Source organism: Dreissena polymorpha, chromosome 13, assembly GCF_020536995.1.
Source record: "Dreissena polymorpha isolate Duluth1 chromosome 13, UMN_Dpol_1.0, whole genome shotgun sequence".
Taxonomy (NCBI): domain Eukaryota; kingdom Metazoa; phylum Mollusca; class Bivalvia; order Myida; family Dreissenidae; genus Dreissena; species Dreissena polymorpha.
This window is the reverse complement of record NC_068367.1, coordinates 67,235,419-67,248,754: the sequence shown is the minus strand read 5'-3', so window position 1 is coordinate 67,248,754 and position 13,336 is coordinate 67,235,419. Positions and strand designations below refer to the sequence as shown.

General features: G+C 34.8%; 2 protein-coding genes across 3 annotated transcripts in view; one reads left to right on the top strand and one right to left on the bottom strand.

The window, feature by feature from the left end:
- Window positions 1-99: 99 nt before the first annotated feature.
- Window positions 100-12,114, bottom strand: LOC127854810 (phospholipase ABHD3-like). 2 transcript variants are annotated; one of them, XM_052389859.1, is made up of 10 exons: window positions 11,660-12,114; window positions 10,920-11,083; window positions 9,916-10,037; window positions 9,559-9,630; window positions 8,608-8,711; window positions 8,071-8,183; window positions 7,118-7,294; window positions 5,503-5,554; window positions 4,912-5,077; window positions 100-3,176 (listed from the first exon to the last, which is right to left on the bottom strand). In XM_052389859.1, exons 1-10 carry the CDS (start codon window positions 11,768-11,770, stop codon window positions 2,992-2,994), a joined length of 1,266 nt encoding a protein of 421 aa, XP_052245819.1. In that variant the 5' UTR covers window positions 11,771-12,114; the 3' UTR covers window positions 100-2,991. The 2 variants fall into 2 exon arrangements, with proteins under 2 accessions (XP_052245819.1, XP_052245820.1); XM_052389860.1 differs by lacking the exon at window positions 9,559-9,630 and having other exon boundaries at window positions 11,660-12,105.
- Window positions 11,874-13,336, top strand: part of LOC127854811 (RAB6A-GEF complex partner protein 2-like) — a 25,277-nt gene continuing 23,814 nt past the window's right edge. Inside the window, exon 1 of the mRNA XM_052389862.1 lies at window positions 11,874-11,979. The gene's annotated coding sequence lies outside the window, so the exon portion shown is untranslated. The remainder of the gene's footprint in view (window positions 11,980-13,336) is intronic.

The following is a 13,336-nucleotide window of genomic DNA, read 5'->3' as shown; positions in this document are numbered from 1 at the left end:
AAGGTCATCCTTCTAGGTCCAAGGTCTTTTTTTTCTTCTAAAATAGCTGCCGTGCCGCTTCAAAGCGCAGTAGGGGGCATTGTGTTTCACAAACACAGCTCTTGTTTCTGTTTTATTTAACAAAGTGGTAAAAATTATAATTATAAACTATGAAATAATAAAGAAGCACATCAAACATGTAAGACAATATAAAGCTTACAGATAACAGTGGACACAATTTTAACATAACTAGAGAGGTTAAGCACACAAATGTTTAAATGGTTAAGTACCTGTGGTTCGTGAACAAAGTTTCATGCACATTTTATATAATATTAACAAGAAAACTGACAGCTCAAGTGTTCAGTATGAAACTGTTCTATCTGTCTCTATCACTAAATTAGTTAGAAATAGTTTTGCTGTCAGTCATTTTGCCGTTTAATGTTTAAAGTGGTGCATTTTGCAAGTGCAGAGTATTCCAATTATCATATAATTGCAAATCTAAGTGAAAATGTGTTATTCTCATTGAATACATAATATACATTTTATGTTAAGAAGAATTACACAATTCTCTTCAATCACAAACAGTTTTTATTGATATGAGGATAACACTCTTTTTTCAAGAAAGTTTATACATGTGTATATGGTTTCCCAAGGGCAAGTATCAATATGGTTAAATAAGAAAATATTAATACAGTCAAACCTGACTTAGTGGTCTTCTGAGAACATGTCGACAATGGTCCCATGTTGACAACGGTCAGTATGGATTCCCTGCCACGAAAAATAACATATTACACCCAAGAATAAAGTTCACCAGTATGCAACGGCATCTATTTTGCTCACAAAGCCATATTTTACCTGGGAAAAGCAGTCATGGGTCAGTCGCTAAGTGGTGGAAAAAAGTAAACATTTAAAACTGCATTGTTGTTGCAAGTGGACATTTTGTCATGTAAAACTTCTATTATAAAATTCCATTTTGAATTCAAAAAGCTTTTAGGGTCTATTTCTTTGCATGAAAAAGATACTGCTATGCTGTAACTTCAAATTTTTTCGAAACACTGACCCTTGGAGTATAAGTTTTGTGCTTTAACCAATTGGCCATCTGTGCAGACAAGATACTTTCAGTATTTTATTCTTTAGGTACCCAATCCTTGTAGTGTCACAAAATATAACGATAATAACAGAACTTTTCAATATATACAATCGTTTCGCTTGTGAAACATAAGTTTCTGGTTTTTAAATCGCGAAAACATGCATTTAATGGATATTTTATAGTATGGTTAATGCTCAAGAAAATGTGCAAATCTGGAACAATTTAATTTATTTTTTTCAATTTATTAAAACGTGAAAATGTCCCTTTAAGTTAAGATCTCCCCGAGGAGAGTTGTGAATATAGGCCCAAGATGCCTTAGCTTGGCAGATAGAAAACTTCACACAAGTAAAACAAAACCAATATCAGAATACCATATTGAAAGACTTGCCGGAAAGTGCTAGATACAAAACTTGCATTTAATGAAAAGAAGTTCACTCGCAATAACGACACATATAACAAGAAAAGTATATTTTTATATCAACTTACAAACATTGCAACAATTAATATATATATAAAAAAAACACAATATAAAAATATATTGCACAAGAATTTTCATATTCAAGGTGTATGTTACAAACAGAAACAAGACTTGCCAAGCAATACAAGTCCCCTACCGGTGAAACTCCACCATTTTCAGCAATATTTCTAGTCTATTTGTTGCCATAGCAACCAGAATTCTTGACATAGGAACAAAATGAAATGACGTGCATAATCTCCATATTTCCATCTATCCATGTTTAAAGTTTCATGAAAAAATATGAAGAACTTTTAAGTTATCCCAGGATCCAGAAAAGTCTGACAGACTGACTGACAGACAGAGAGCAAACCAGAAGTTTCTCCGGTTTCACCGGTAGGGGACAATAACACACAGTACGGAACAATGTACATTAATACATGTAACAGGTGCATGACTGATAAAAATTTACGACTGAAAGTACATGTAGTACTTAATTTCTTAACAAATTGACATTTATGATGAATATCTTCCCTTAACAAAGAACATATTTGGAATGTACCATAGAAATGAACATCAATATTGACAGGTATATTAACATAATGGCTGGTCCATAGCAAGACTTCTTTGGACTTTCTTTAGTTTTTCCATGAGTTTGATTGTTTGCTGTTCTCAACACTTTTTCAGTCATATCAGAGCGGTCAGTTAACCCGTTACCACTTAGATACGTATTATGACGCATTTGTAGTTCCTTAGAAAATCAAAACAAATTAAAGGCCTTTCTTACTCAATCCAAGGTTTAAAGGTTTCAGTTCCAACCTTTAGATGCTGTTTGCACATTGCCATTTTCACTTTGCCTTGCGTGGTTTGTTTCCTGGGATAGCTGGATTAAATGCACACAGTTAAACCAGTAACTTACAATTGCCCTACTCTAAGTGGTGGGGGGAGATGTCAGTAGAAAGGATTTTATTACAAATTTGCTCACAACTCGTGTGGCGGGCTGGGGCTGGATTCTGTGATCCTGAGATTTGCCGGCTAGCGCTCTACCAACTGAGCTAGCTTGCTAAAATGAAATTCATTATAATGAAACTTTGAAAAACTATGGTACTTAAAGCGTGCCTTTGAAATTTTTACTCTTGTGAAAGAATAAAAGCAGGTGACTGTATACTAGCAATCTGTATAACTTTAAAATGACATAGGAAACATCATTGAATCTCATACAAATGCATTAATCATTGCAAAGAAGCCATTTATAAAGAACAAAATTATCAGTTTATATTTGTAAATGGCTAAGTTTACTGTTATAACTTTTTTTAAATTTAAAGATTCACAAATGTGGAATTTTTTTCTTTTGCTTTTATTCTGCTTAATATCTTTCCCTTTCACTTTGATTCTGCTCGAATTTTTTTTTTGATACTGCAAACAATTCTTTTTTCACATAAAATTGGGCTAGGGCAACACAATCCTCTTATTCAGACTTCTCAAAGTTCTCATGTCCATGTTTGAATACAGCATCTAGGTACTGCGCAAACAATCGGTACATGTAGGTAGGCTGTCGTGGGATAACCCCATCCAAGAATCCTATATGGCCGCCGTGTGTTGTCACCAACATGGCAATGTTATTGTTTTCCATTGCCTCATTGATTGGTAATGCTGAAACAGAACATTTTCACCATCTATTGAAAAAACAAGAAACCGTCGGAGACGGGTGATGCTCCCCAAAGTGTTTTTTTGTCACAATATTGCACTATATATTCAGATAAAAGGAAACGTCTTGAGGGCACAGTAGTTGGGGGGACAATAATTTTTTATATAAAATTTCAAATGGCCATAACTCTGTTAAAAATCATCCGACCAGAACCCGCTGATAATATGCACATCTCCTCTTGGTAGTGAAACTTCCCATAAAGTTTCATTGAATTCCGTTCATTAGTTGCTGAGAAATAGCCCGGACAAGAATTGCACTATATGTACAGTTAATGGAAAATTTCAAAGGGCCATAACTCTGTGAAAAATCATTCGACCAGAACCCGCTGATAATATGCACATCTTCTCTTGGTAGTGAAGCTTCCCATAAAGTTTCATTGAATTCCAGTCATTAGTTGCTGAAAAATAGCCCGGACAAGAATTGCACTATATGTACAGTTAATGGAAAATTTCAAAGGGCCATAACTCTGTGAAAAATCATCCGACCAAAACCCGCTGATAATATGCACATCTTCTCTTGGTAGTGAAGCTTCCCATAAAGTTTCATTGAATTCCAGTCATTAGTTGCTGAGAAATAGCCCGGACAAGAATTGCACTATATGTACAGTTAATGGAAAATTTCAAAGGGCCATAACTCTGTGAAAAATCATCCGACCAGAACCCGCTGATAATATGCACATCTTCTCTTGGTAGTGAAGCTTCCCATAAAGTTTCATTGAATTCCAGTCATTAGTTGCTGAAAAATAGCCCGGACAAGAATTGGACTATATGTACAGTTAATGGAAAATTTCAAAGGGCCATAACTCTGTGAAAAATCATCCGACCAGAACCCGCTGATAATATGCACATCTTCTCTTGGTAGTGAAGCTTCCCATAAAGTTTCATTGAATTCCAGTCATTAGTTGCTGAGAAATAGCCCGGACAAGAATTGCACTATATGTACAGTTAATGGAAAATTTCAAAGGGCCATAACTCTGTGAAAAATCATCCGACCAGAACCCGCTGATAATATGCACATCTCCTCTTGGTAGTGAAGCTTCCCATAAAGTTTCATTGAATTCCGGTCATTAGTTGCTGAGAAATAGCCCGGACAAAAATTGTGCACGGACGGACACACAGACGGACGGACAGAAGAAGATGCGACTATATGCTCCCCCCAAAATTTTTTGGGGGAGCATAATAACTAGTTATATCTTTTTGATGTAGACATTTTAAAACAGGTATACATTGAAACAAGAGGGCCAAGGGCCCTATGGGGCTAACCTGAGACCCAAAGGAACTAAACTATTCTGGGAAGGTGGAGTTCAAAATAAAGTACTTCATGAAACATAAATATTATCATGAGGTTCACAAGAAGAAATTTGCTCGCCCCTGGAAACCATGTTCTTCAGAGCACCGAACCATTATCAAACTAAATCAAGATATCATAGGAACATATGTTCTCAGCATGTTTCATTACGATTGAACTAAAATGTGACTTATAGAAACCTGGTTCTTGCATTTAACACTCAATCTAATTATGCTTTTTATCTCCCAAAGGTTATTTGAAAATCCACCGATAATGGAGAAAATTATGCTCCCAACAACTTTTGTCCTACCCACCACTACCCTGCCTGCTTATTCAACAGCTTACATTTTCCTAAAATACGGTTATTTTCAAACAGGCATATCAAAATTATACCCCTATGTGGAGAGAAAGGGTCGTCAGATGCGTTGAGGCAAAGTACAGGCACCTCCAGAGCGTGAACCTTGTCATGAACACATGCGTCCCTGTAGTACTCCTCCCAGGTCTGGTAACCGAACATGGGCGCGGTGAACCTGTCATCAAACTCACGGATGGTCGTACTCTGGGGACATATTGAAGCACTTACTGATGTGAACCAGAAATGAGATTTTGTCTTTTATAGAAACTTTACTACAAATTGTACTTGTGTTCAAAAGTATTTACAATACATGTACATGCAAAATTCACTATCATATTGCATTCTTTCATGTTTACATGTAACACAGCATATTGTTTGTTTTTCCTCTTGAAAGTATTCAAGACAGCGTAGTAACGAAACATTAGAACTATTTTTAAAACCAGTGAAATTATCAAAATATTTTTTAGATTGAACTAACCATTAATGTCCAAAATGTATCAAAAAGTTTCTCGTATTAAAGATCTTAAATGGGCATTTATGCTTTATTATAATAAATATATTTATTATCATAAATAGATAATATATTTTTCAAACCTATTTATTATAAGCATTAAAATTAATCAACATACCTTTAAAATATGCTGCACATTTGCTATATGGGATTCAAACAGGTGCATATTTCTGAAACAAGATACAAGTCATGTACACACATGGAAAGAAAATAACGGCAGATACCAAGTGCAAACCTTCTGAATTTAATGATAAAATATTGCTTTAAAAATAATATTGGATAGGATTAAAACAAATTTACATACAAATTAAAACAAAAAATAATCAAACAAAAGTTAAACATTTACAATTTTTAAACTCATGTAAGTTCGTTTTGATCCTACAAGTTTATAGCTCAATTGTTACAAAAGCAATAAAGTTATGTTATCCTTTTCAAGTCTTTATCTTAGAACTACTATCATAAGCGTCTGAGAATCTTTTGAACAAGTTCATTTTAATGCTCAGTCAAAGTACAGACTGGTCTCCCAATCAATGGATCACATGAATAATGTTTTAATAGAACGATAATACACCTATCAGACAACTCCAAAATGGATAATACATCTGCATGCATAACACAAGGGCTTTAGCACAAATTAGGGCTTCTTTGAATAATCATGAACCAACAAAGGTATTACCCCCGGTATATCATCACTTTCATAGTATAAACTAGGGCTTGTCATAATAGCATTCGAAGTATACCGCCCCCTAGAGGAAAGTGTTGTTATATGAAGGAAGTTGATTAAAAAAATGCTACCATGGCTATAGCCAGTTTTGACAACAGGGGTATGAAAAAGATACCCCCACCCTAATCATTCCATCATACCACAAAATATATTTAACACAAGGTGAAGTTCTGAAGGGTTGTATCACACCAGTTTAATGTATTGAGATTGAAATCTCAAGAGCCATTTTGGTTGGGAAGGGGTCAACGACAACGAGCGAGGCCTGGTATTGTAATGCGCATGGGGGGGGGGGGGGGGGGGGGTTAGCGGGTTAGGGTTAGTGTTAGGGGTTGGGTTTGGGTAAGGGTTAGCCTTAACCTTAACCCTAACCCGACCCCTAACACTAACCCTAACCTAACCATAAACCAGGGTTATCTCCCCTATACCAGGCCTCGCTTGTTGTTGTTGTCCGCTTCCCGTTGATATATGATCCAGCCATTCGGATGTGTGTTACAGCACTTTCAAACATAAACCTCATGATATATTCCATTTTTTTATCAGAGGAGGTCAAGATGGATTCGTCCATGCAAACACAGGTATTTTTTTCTGTTTATAGTTTTATACCCTTTATTACTTTTGTTTATTTTTTAAATGCAGCTCACTTTCCAGCCATACTAGTAATAAAGTGATTAGCGTTTATTTCGTATTAATATTCGATTTATGTCTCGACTTTATTCTCTACGTATTTTTTAATAATATAATTTTGTGATCAGGCTAAGAAATTTTGTTGAGACCAGTTTTGATTCTAAGGTAGTTATATGATTTCTTTTCAGAGGATCAGAGCATGATGTTGAATAACACATATTAAACCTTTAGTACATGTAGTTTCAGAGAATATGTATTTTAAGTTATTATGCTTTGTAAGCTGGAATAGCCAGTTTTCACCCCAATTTCCTTAGCCATTTGAATTTATTTGTAAGTCACCATCACTCGCCAACAAAACCAGAAAACGTTCTATAAAGACGCTTACTGCTTGAAGTTTGCGACCAGCCCTTTTGCAAGCATCCTGTTAAGGATGTGTTTGTTGATGCCAGGTTGCTCGAGGGTCCCAGTTGACTCAAACACGTTCCAAGCCATGGAGATGCACATACCTGCTTGCATCCCACAGTCCTTGCCTGTCTTTGCAAGGTAGTTGAACAGAATCATGCTGAAAACATACACAATACTGATTTACTGTAACTGGAACCATATTTCATCGAAACAATGTCCCACCCTATTATATTAAATACTATTAATCCCAAAACTTAATTAAAGCAATTGCTAAATTAATTAGATTCAGTACAGTTTATAGTACAGAGAATTATCAGAATCCACATTCCTTTTTTATCCTTTTCAGTAACAGTATAATTAAAATTGATCCCCATCCAACTTATTGACCATAACAATTGGTCTAGATATAAGGTATCTTAAGTAACATTTTTATTGAAGTTGCTAAATTAGTTTTTGAGCTATTGAGATGGCATAATCTTCTGGAGGTTGCTGTGGTGTAATGGATATCATATGGTGTCCGCCTCGCATCCAGGTCATGGGTTCAATCCCCACTGTGGGAGCGTTCTTAAGATCTCCCCCAAAGACAACAAGTACTGGTTCTAGGCCGAGGAAATGGACTCGAGAGCCTTTCAATTAGCCAAAGGCTTTCGATGCAATTTAGCTAAAATAAATAGGTTTAAACTAAAATCTTCTTATTTTTGTACTAGGACTAAATTATCTCATTTGAATTTAATGTTATTAAGAAGAACCCCTATTTTAACTCGGCAAGCTGGCTTCCAAAGGTGATGATATACCGAAATCTATCAGGGTAATTATACATTTGTCTATAAAATTTGGTTAATAAACTACTTTTCCATAAAACAACAAGAAATGAAACAGAAATGTGTTATGGGTTTATGATAACATGCCCAAGGTTGTGACATGAAGGCTTACCCTCCCAGGGAGACACCAGTACCCATGAGTGGAGCGCCAGGGTACCTGGACTTCACATAGTGCACCACACGGGTCAGATCCTCAGTGTTAGCAGCGCAGTAGGTCCGTGGGGTCTGAAAATAGGCATTTTTAGACTGTATATAATCAATAAAACTTAAAATATTATAAATTGTCTAAGCAAAGCAGCTATAGCCAATGATTTTTGAAACAAATCCAAATTATGCATTTATATCCTCTACATCATATGTCATTTATATGGTCTACTACATGTATGAGTTTTTATTTGTAACATACATAGGAAAACATGCTGTTTTTTAAAGATATATATACATGACCATTCAAGAAACTATGACTGTTATATGATTTGTTTAAAACATTTACATGACCATTCTTGAAACTATGACTGTTGAAGTTTTTAAGACAAGTAGAGATTGACAAGTTGATCTCACTAGACATAAATTTCTTTCACATCAAATGGACAGTTAACCACTATGTCTTGTGAAGAAAAAAACAATACTATATGTTTATTATGCATACCAATAGTTTTGCTCCATTTCCTCTGTTGTTGAACACCACTACCCTGTACCCTAGCCTCTTTGCCTGTCCCACCAGATTCAGAATGTATGTCTCAAAGCTTGTCCCTGAAAATGACCTGTTTATCTGACATATCAAATGCAACATGCTGGTAAGTATGGTTTGAATTGCAATAAATTATATAAAGCTGCATGTAGTACTGTAAGATATTATATCATGCTAAACATGTGCTATTAAACTATTCAAAGTTTATGCTATTGAGCTAAACATATGGCATTAAAGCCACATAAATACCGGTACTCAAAATCAAAGAATAGTTGGTAAAATATTTCGTAAAATAAAGTTAACCCATACAAAATCAGTGTTTCATATAGCAATAGCCAAAATTTCAACGCTAGATGTGGTAGGGTAATATAGATTTAACGAGATACAAAATGCTTGTTTTTATTTTTTTGTCACAATATATTCCATGTAAATTTCCCGCGACGATATCCAAACATTTACAAGCAAACACGAGATTGGCTTCAGTCAGCGTCAGAAGCACAACGTAGTTTTCATGACTTGCTCGAAGCTGATTTCAACATTCGTTGATTTTGAGTTTTTATGTGTGGCTTTAAGTTGAGCATGTCAAAGCAAATACCTAAATATGTTATCATATGCTTGTGATAATTAACAACATGACATTTTATATAGGCTCTACATGTGCTATTAATCATTATCAAGCTAATTAATTGCATGTAATATCAAGTGCAAACTGTCATTACAAGTAGTTCAGATGATATGAAGTAAAACATGAGACTGTAGGTGATTTGTCTATGTTCAAAAGACTGTGTCCACAAATTACACATGAAATAGAGGTACAAAATAAGGAAAAACCTACATCCAGCAATCAAATCTCTATGATATGCAAATAAAACATCATGATTATATTGAGTTTGGAGAAAAGTACTCAGCTTTGTGTACAATGTTTCCTGACTGTCAGTTTTTTTCCTCTGGTTGAGCTGTATAGAGCTGATGAGAATACAGCTGGGGAGATGAACTGACAGTTTGAATTGTAAAAAAAGAAAATTAGAAAATATTTTTTATAAAGCTTTCAATTGGTAATTTTAGGCAATCATTTGTGAAAAAACTAACTTATTTAGATAGGGAATGGGACCGAATTTTCGGTCCCAAGGCGACCAAAAAATAACACTGACTATGTTTATAACAAAACGAGCAACATTATGTTATCAATGTATATCTGAAGATGTTACCAAGTGGTAAAAAAAACAAAGAATATTACATATTTTATATCAACAACAGAGTGTGTACCAGTCAGGCCGGGGAGCATCACGACTGTGGGGCGGGTCTCTGGGTCAGGATACAGCGCACTGTTAGTGTTAGTCATCCAGTCCAGGCGTATCTGGCCACCATCTGGCATCCCTAGGAGTTCACTGGAAAACACAACAGAATGAACTGGTAACACATGGCGATGTTTTTAGTTATTAAAGCCAAATTATTGCAACATTTTTTGTATAAAATCATGCATAATTTTGAAAGCATGTATTGTGTGAATATTTGTAAATTTGTCAAGGCAAAAGAGATGAAAATACTTGTTTATAACTTTTTATCAGTTGAACTTTCACATACTGTGTTTGCCTATAGATGTAAAATTGTACAGATATATATTTCCTGCCTTACTCTACGTTTTACAGCTTTTCATGAACACTAACAGCTCTTGGGTAAAATGTTTTTAATACAGCTCTCACAGACAATGCTTAATAATTTTATTTTAAAGGCAAACAATCTATACCATGTTGTTGTTTATCCACGATACACAGGCTCAAGCACCTGCATGACATTTGTGTGATGATTGCCATGACACTGATGGAGTGGAACAAACTTGAGGATAGTGTTGTGGGCACAAAAAGTTGGTGGCTTTAGATCAACTGTTTTACAGTGGAATTAAACATTAATTCAACCTCATTATGCTAAAAGACCATACAATATGTGTCTTGTTTTGAGAAAATTGTGCAAAATGCATGTGAGTAAAGTGTGGTGCTAATCAGGGACGACACTTTCCGCTTTAATAGTATTTTTCGTTTAAAAGGAAGTCCCTTTTTACCGAAAATCTAGTTTAAGCGGAAAGTGTTGTCCCTGATTAGCCTGTGCAGCCTAATCTGGAACGACACTTTACACACATGCATTATGCCCATTTTTCTTAAAACAAGACACATATAAGCATCCAGACCCAGCACTGGAAATACAATGTCTTATTTTGTCAATTGGCTCACTCCCATCAGGAATACTCAATTAGTGTGTGAAAGTGCATTTACCATTCATATTCTATATCTGCTCCCTTTTCTATAACAGACCGAAGAATTGTCATAGCTCGGCTTTCAAAGCACCATATAGTTGGCCAGTACTTCTCCGTAGTCATGGGAACATGGTTTGTTAAAAATTTCTTGAGTTTCTGGTCGGAACATGCTAACAGTGGTTTCTGGAAAAATAAATAAAAACACTTAAATATAGATTATACCTAATTATAAATTTTAATTGGAAGCCTTAAGAGATATGCTGTTAACAGTCTGTACAAAAGCACTGCAGTATTGCTAAAGGAGGATGTATACCGGTAGTAATTCATGGTATTCCTAGATGTTACGTCAAGTCTTGTGCGGGTCAAGAAAATAAACAATATAACGGTATGTAGTTCTTCTAGAATGCTCTGATCTTTTATGAGTACATATCTACAGCTTGCGACCCGGAATGTCAACAACTGGGAGTTGAATTATTGCAACTACAATATTTTGAAGACCACGGTGCTAAATGGCAATCCCTTAAATTGAGATCGCCTTACATATGACCTATCATTTAAAACAGATCTTTAAAATACTTCAGTTTATTAAAGATTGCACTTTAAAGATTTAAGCATGAAGCCCAATGAGAAGGAAAATTTGTTTATATTGAAAGGGAAATAAATTATTAATGAGGTACCGAAAGAAGCCGGAGTAGAGCTTGGGCATGAATAGAGGTCATTTCCATTTTGTATGCGATAAATAACAAACAATTGTTATACCTTCACTACTGATGATAGATAGTAGAAAACATATCCTGCAGAAAACAATGCAGCGACTGTGCAAGTCTGGTATGTTTTACAAAACTCCAGTGTTTTCAAAACAATCTCCATCTCTCATCTGACAGCTTGCACGCGACTGTTCGTTATAGATTTTAACATTTGACATTGCCGGAAACATCCGTAAAGTGTCGTATGATCCGACAGCGCAGATAGCGGATATAGCCGATCTAAGAGTTTGTAGTTCAGTGGAGTGCAACCTTGTACAAAATTTTACCTCGCCACCGTTTTTAACTTCCGTTGTAAACAACGTACCAAAGAAGGTACCTTGAGTTTTTAATACTGATACAGTGAACTTATTTTTATTCGAAAAGAACACATTGTGAAGATGTTTTAATGAGTCATATTTTATTGCATAGTTTATCACTTCAGTAGCTGTTTTCTTTGAATTGTACCAGCAACATGCGCAATATTCTTCATAAGGTCACCGTCACCCGACTTCCACAATGTTCCCCAAAACGACAGAATAGACGAGTTAATTGTTATTGTTTACATTCGGGATTTTCCGCGCATGCGCACTGACTGGTTGGCAAAAACACTGGTTACAGTAACGTAAAACATGTATAAAGGGCTTTTGTTTAGTCAATAAATTGATAATAAAAACGAAATAAACATTAAAACCCTTTTTAAAAAAGTGCAAATTTAGCATATTTAGTACCAAATAAATGTATATTCACAAATAAAATGTCCTCTTCATAAAAATACGAAGAAGTTATTAGCATATAGTAAACGTGATCGGAAGATTAAATAAATACTGACAATTCCACAAAACAAAACAATACATTATCCGTATTCTTTCTGATAATAACTTAAATAAGACTTGAATAAATTATATTTCAACACTAATAAAACATATATTAATTGTATTATAATTATAAGTGGTGTGGGTAGTGTTTTATTTCATCAGCGATCGATAGAGTCAGAGGTGCATTAAATCAATTATAAAAACAAAGCCCTAAAAAGCGGCACACAGTACTATTTTTAAATATTGTGGTAATTTTCTTTTACATTGAATGAATTTACATTTCGTTTACATTGAATGAATATAAATTCAATTTAGCATGCAAACGGAAAAACCCTGCATGTCAATTACGCAAATTGAACTGTTTTTGCATGTCTATTGAAATCTTTATTATAGTAATAAGGAGTGATGAAAATATAGCATTTTATGATAAATGCATATTTTTAATTTATCTAACGGCCCCTTTTGTGACTGCTTATGTTCATGATCGTGTTTCGGACACTGCAGTAATGTACAATCTTTACACGTAATAGCGGAGTTAACTTTTGCCGGTACCCGTTTAATACCTTAATTGCATAGCAGTAAAATTGCCCAATATTTAAAATGTATAGTTATTAAACAATGTATTTTTAAGTTTAACTGGCTAATAAATTTATACACTCGTTCCCGTTAATACATTTCCGACAAATTACTTCATTTTTGTTAAATGTTAAAATATTTCATTTAAACATTAACTTAACAGTATTTTAATATTTAAAAAGTGGCTTAAATGATTGCTCAATATGCCAAGAGATGACATTGAGGTGTCGTGACTTATGTTTACTGACCAGACACACTCGTCTGCAACATGTGGTTTATACAGGGGCCCAAGTATAGGT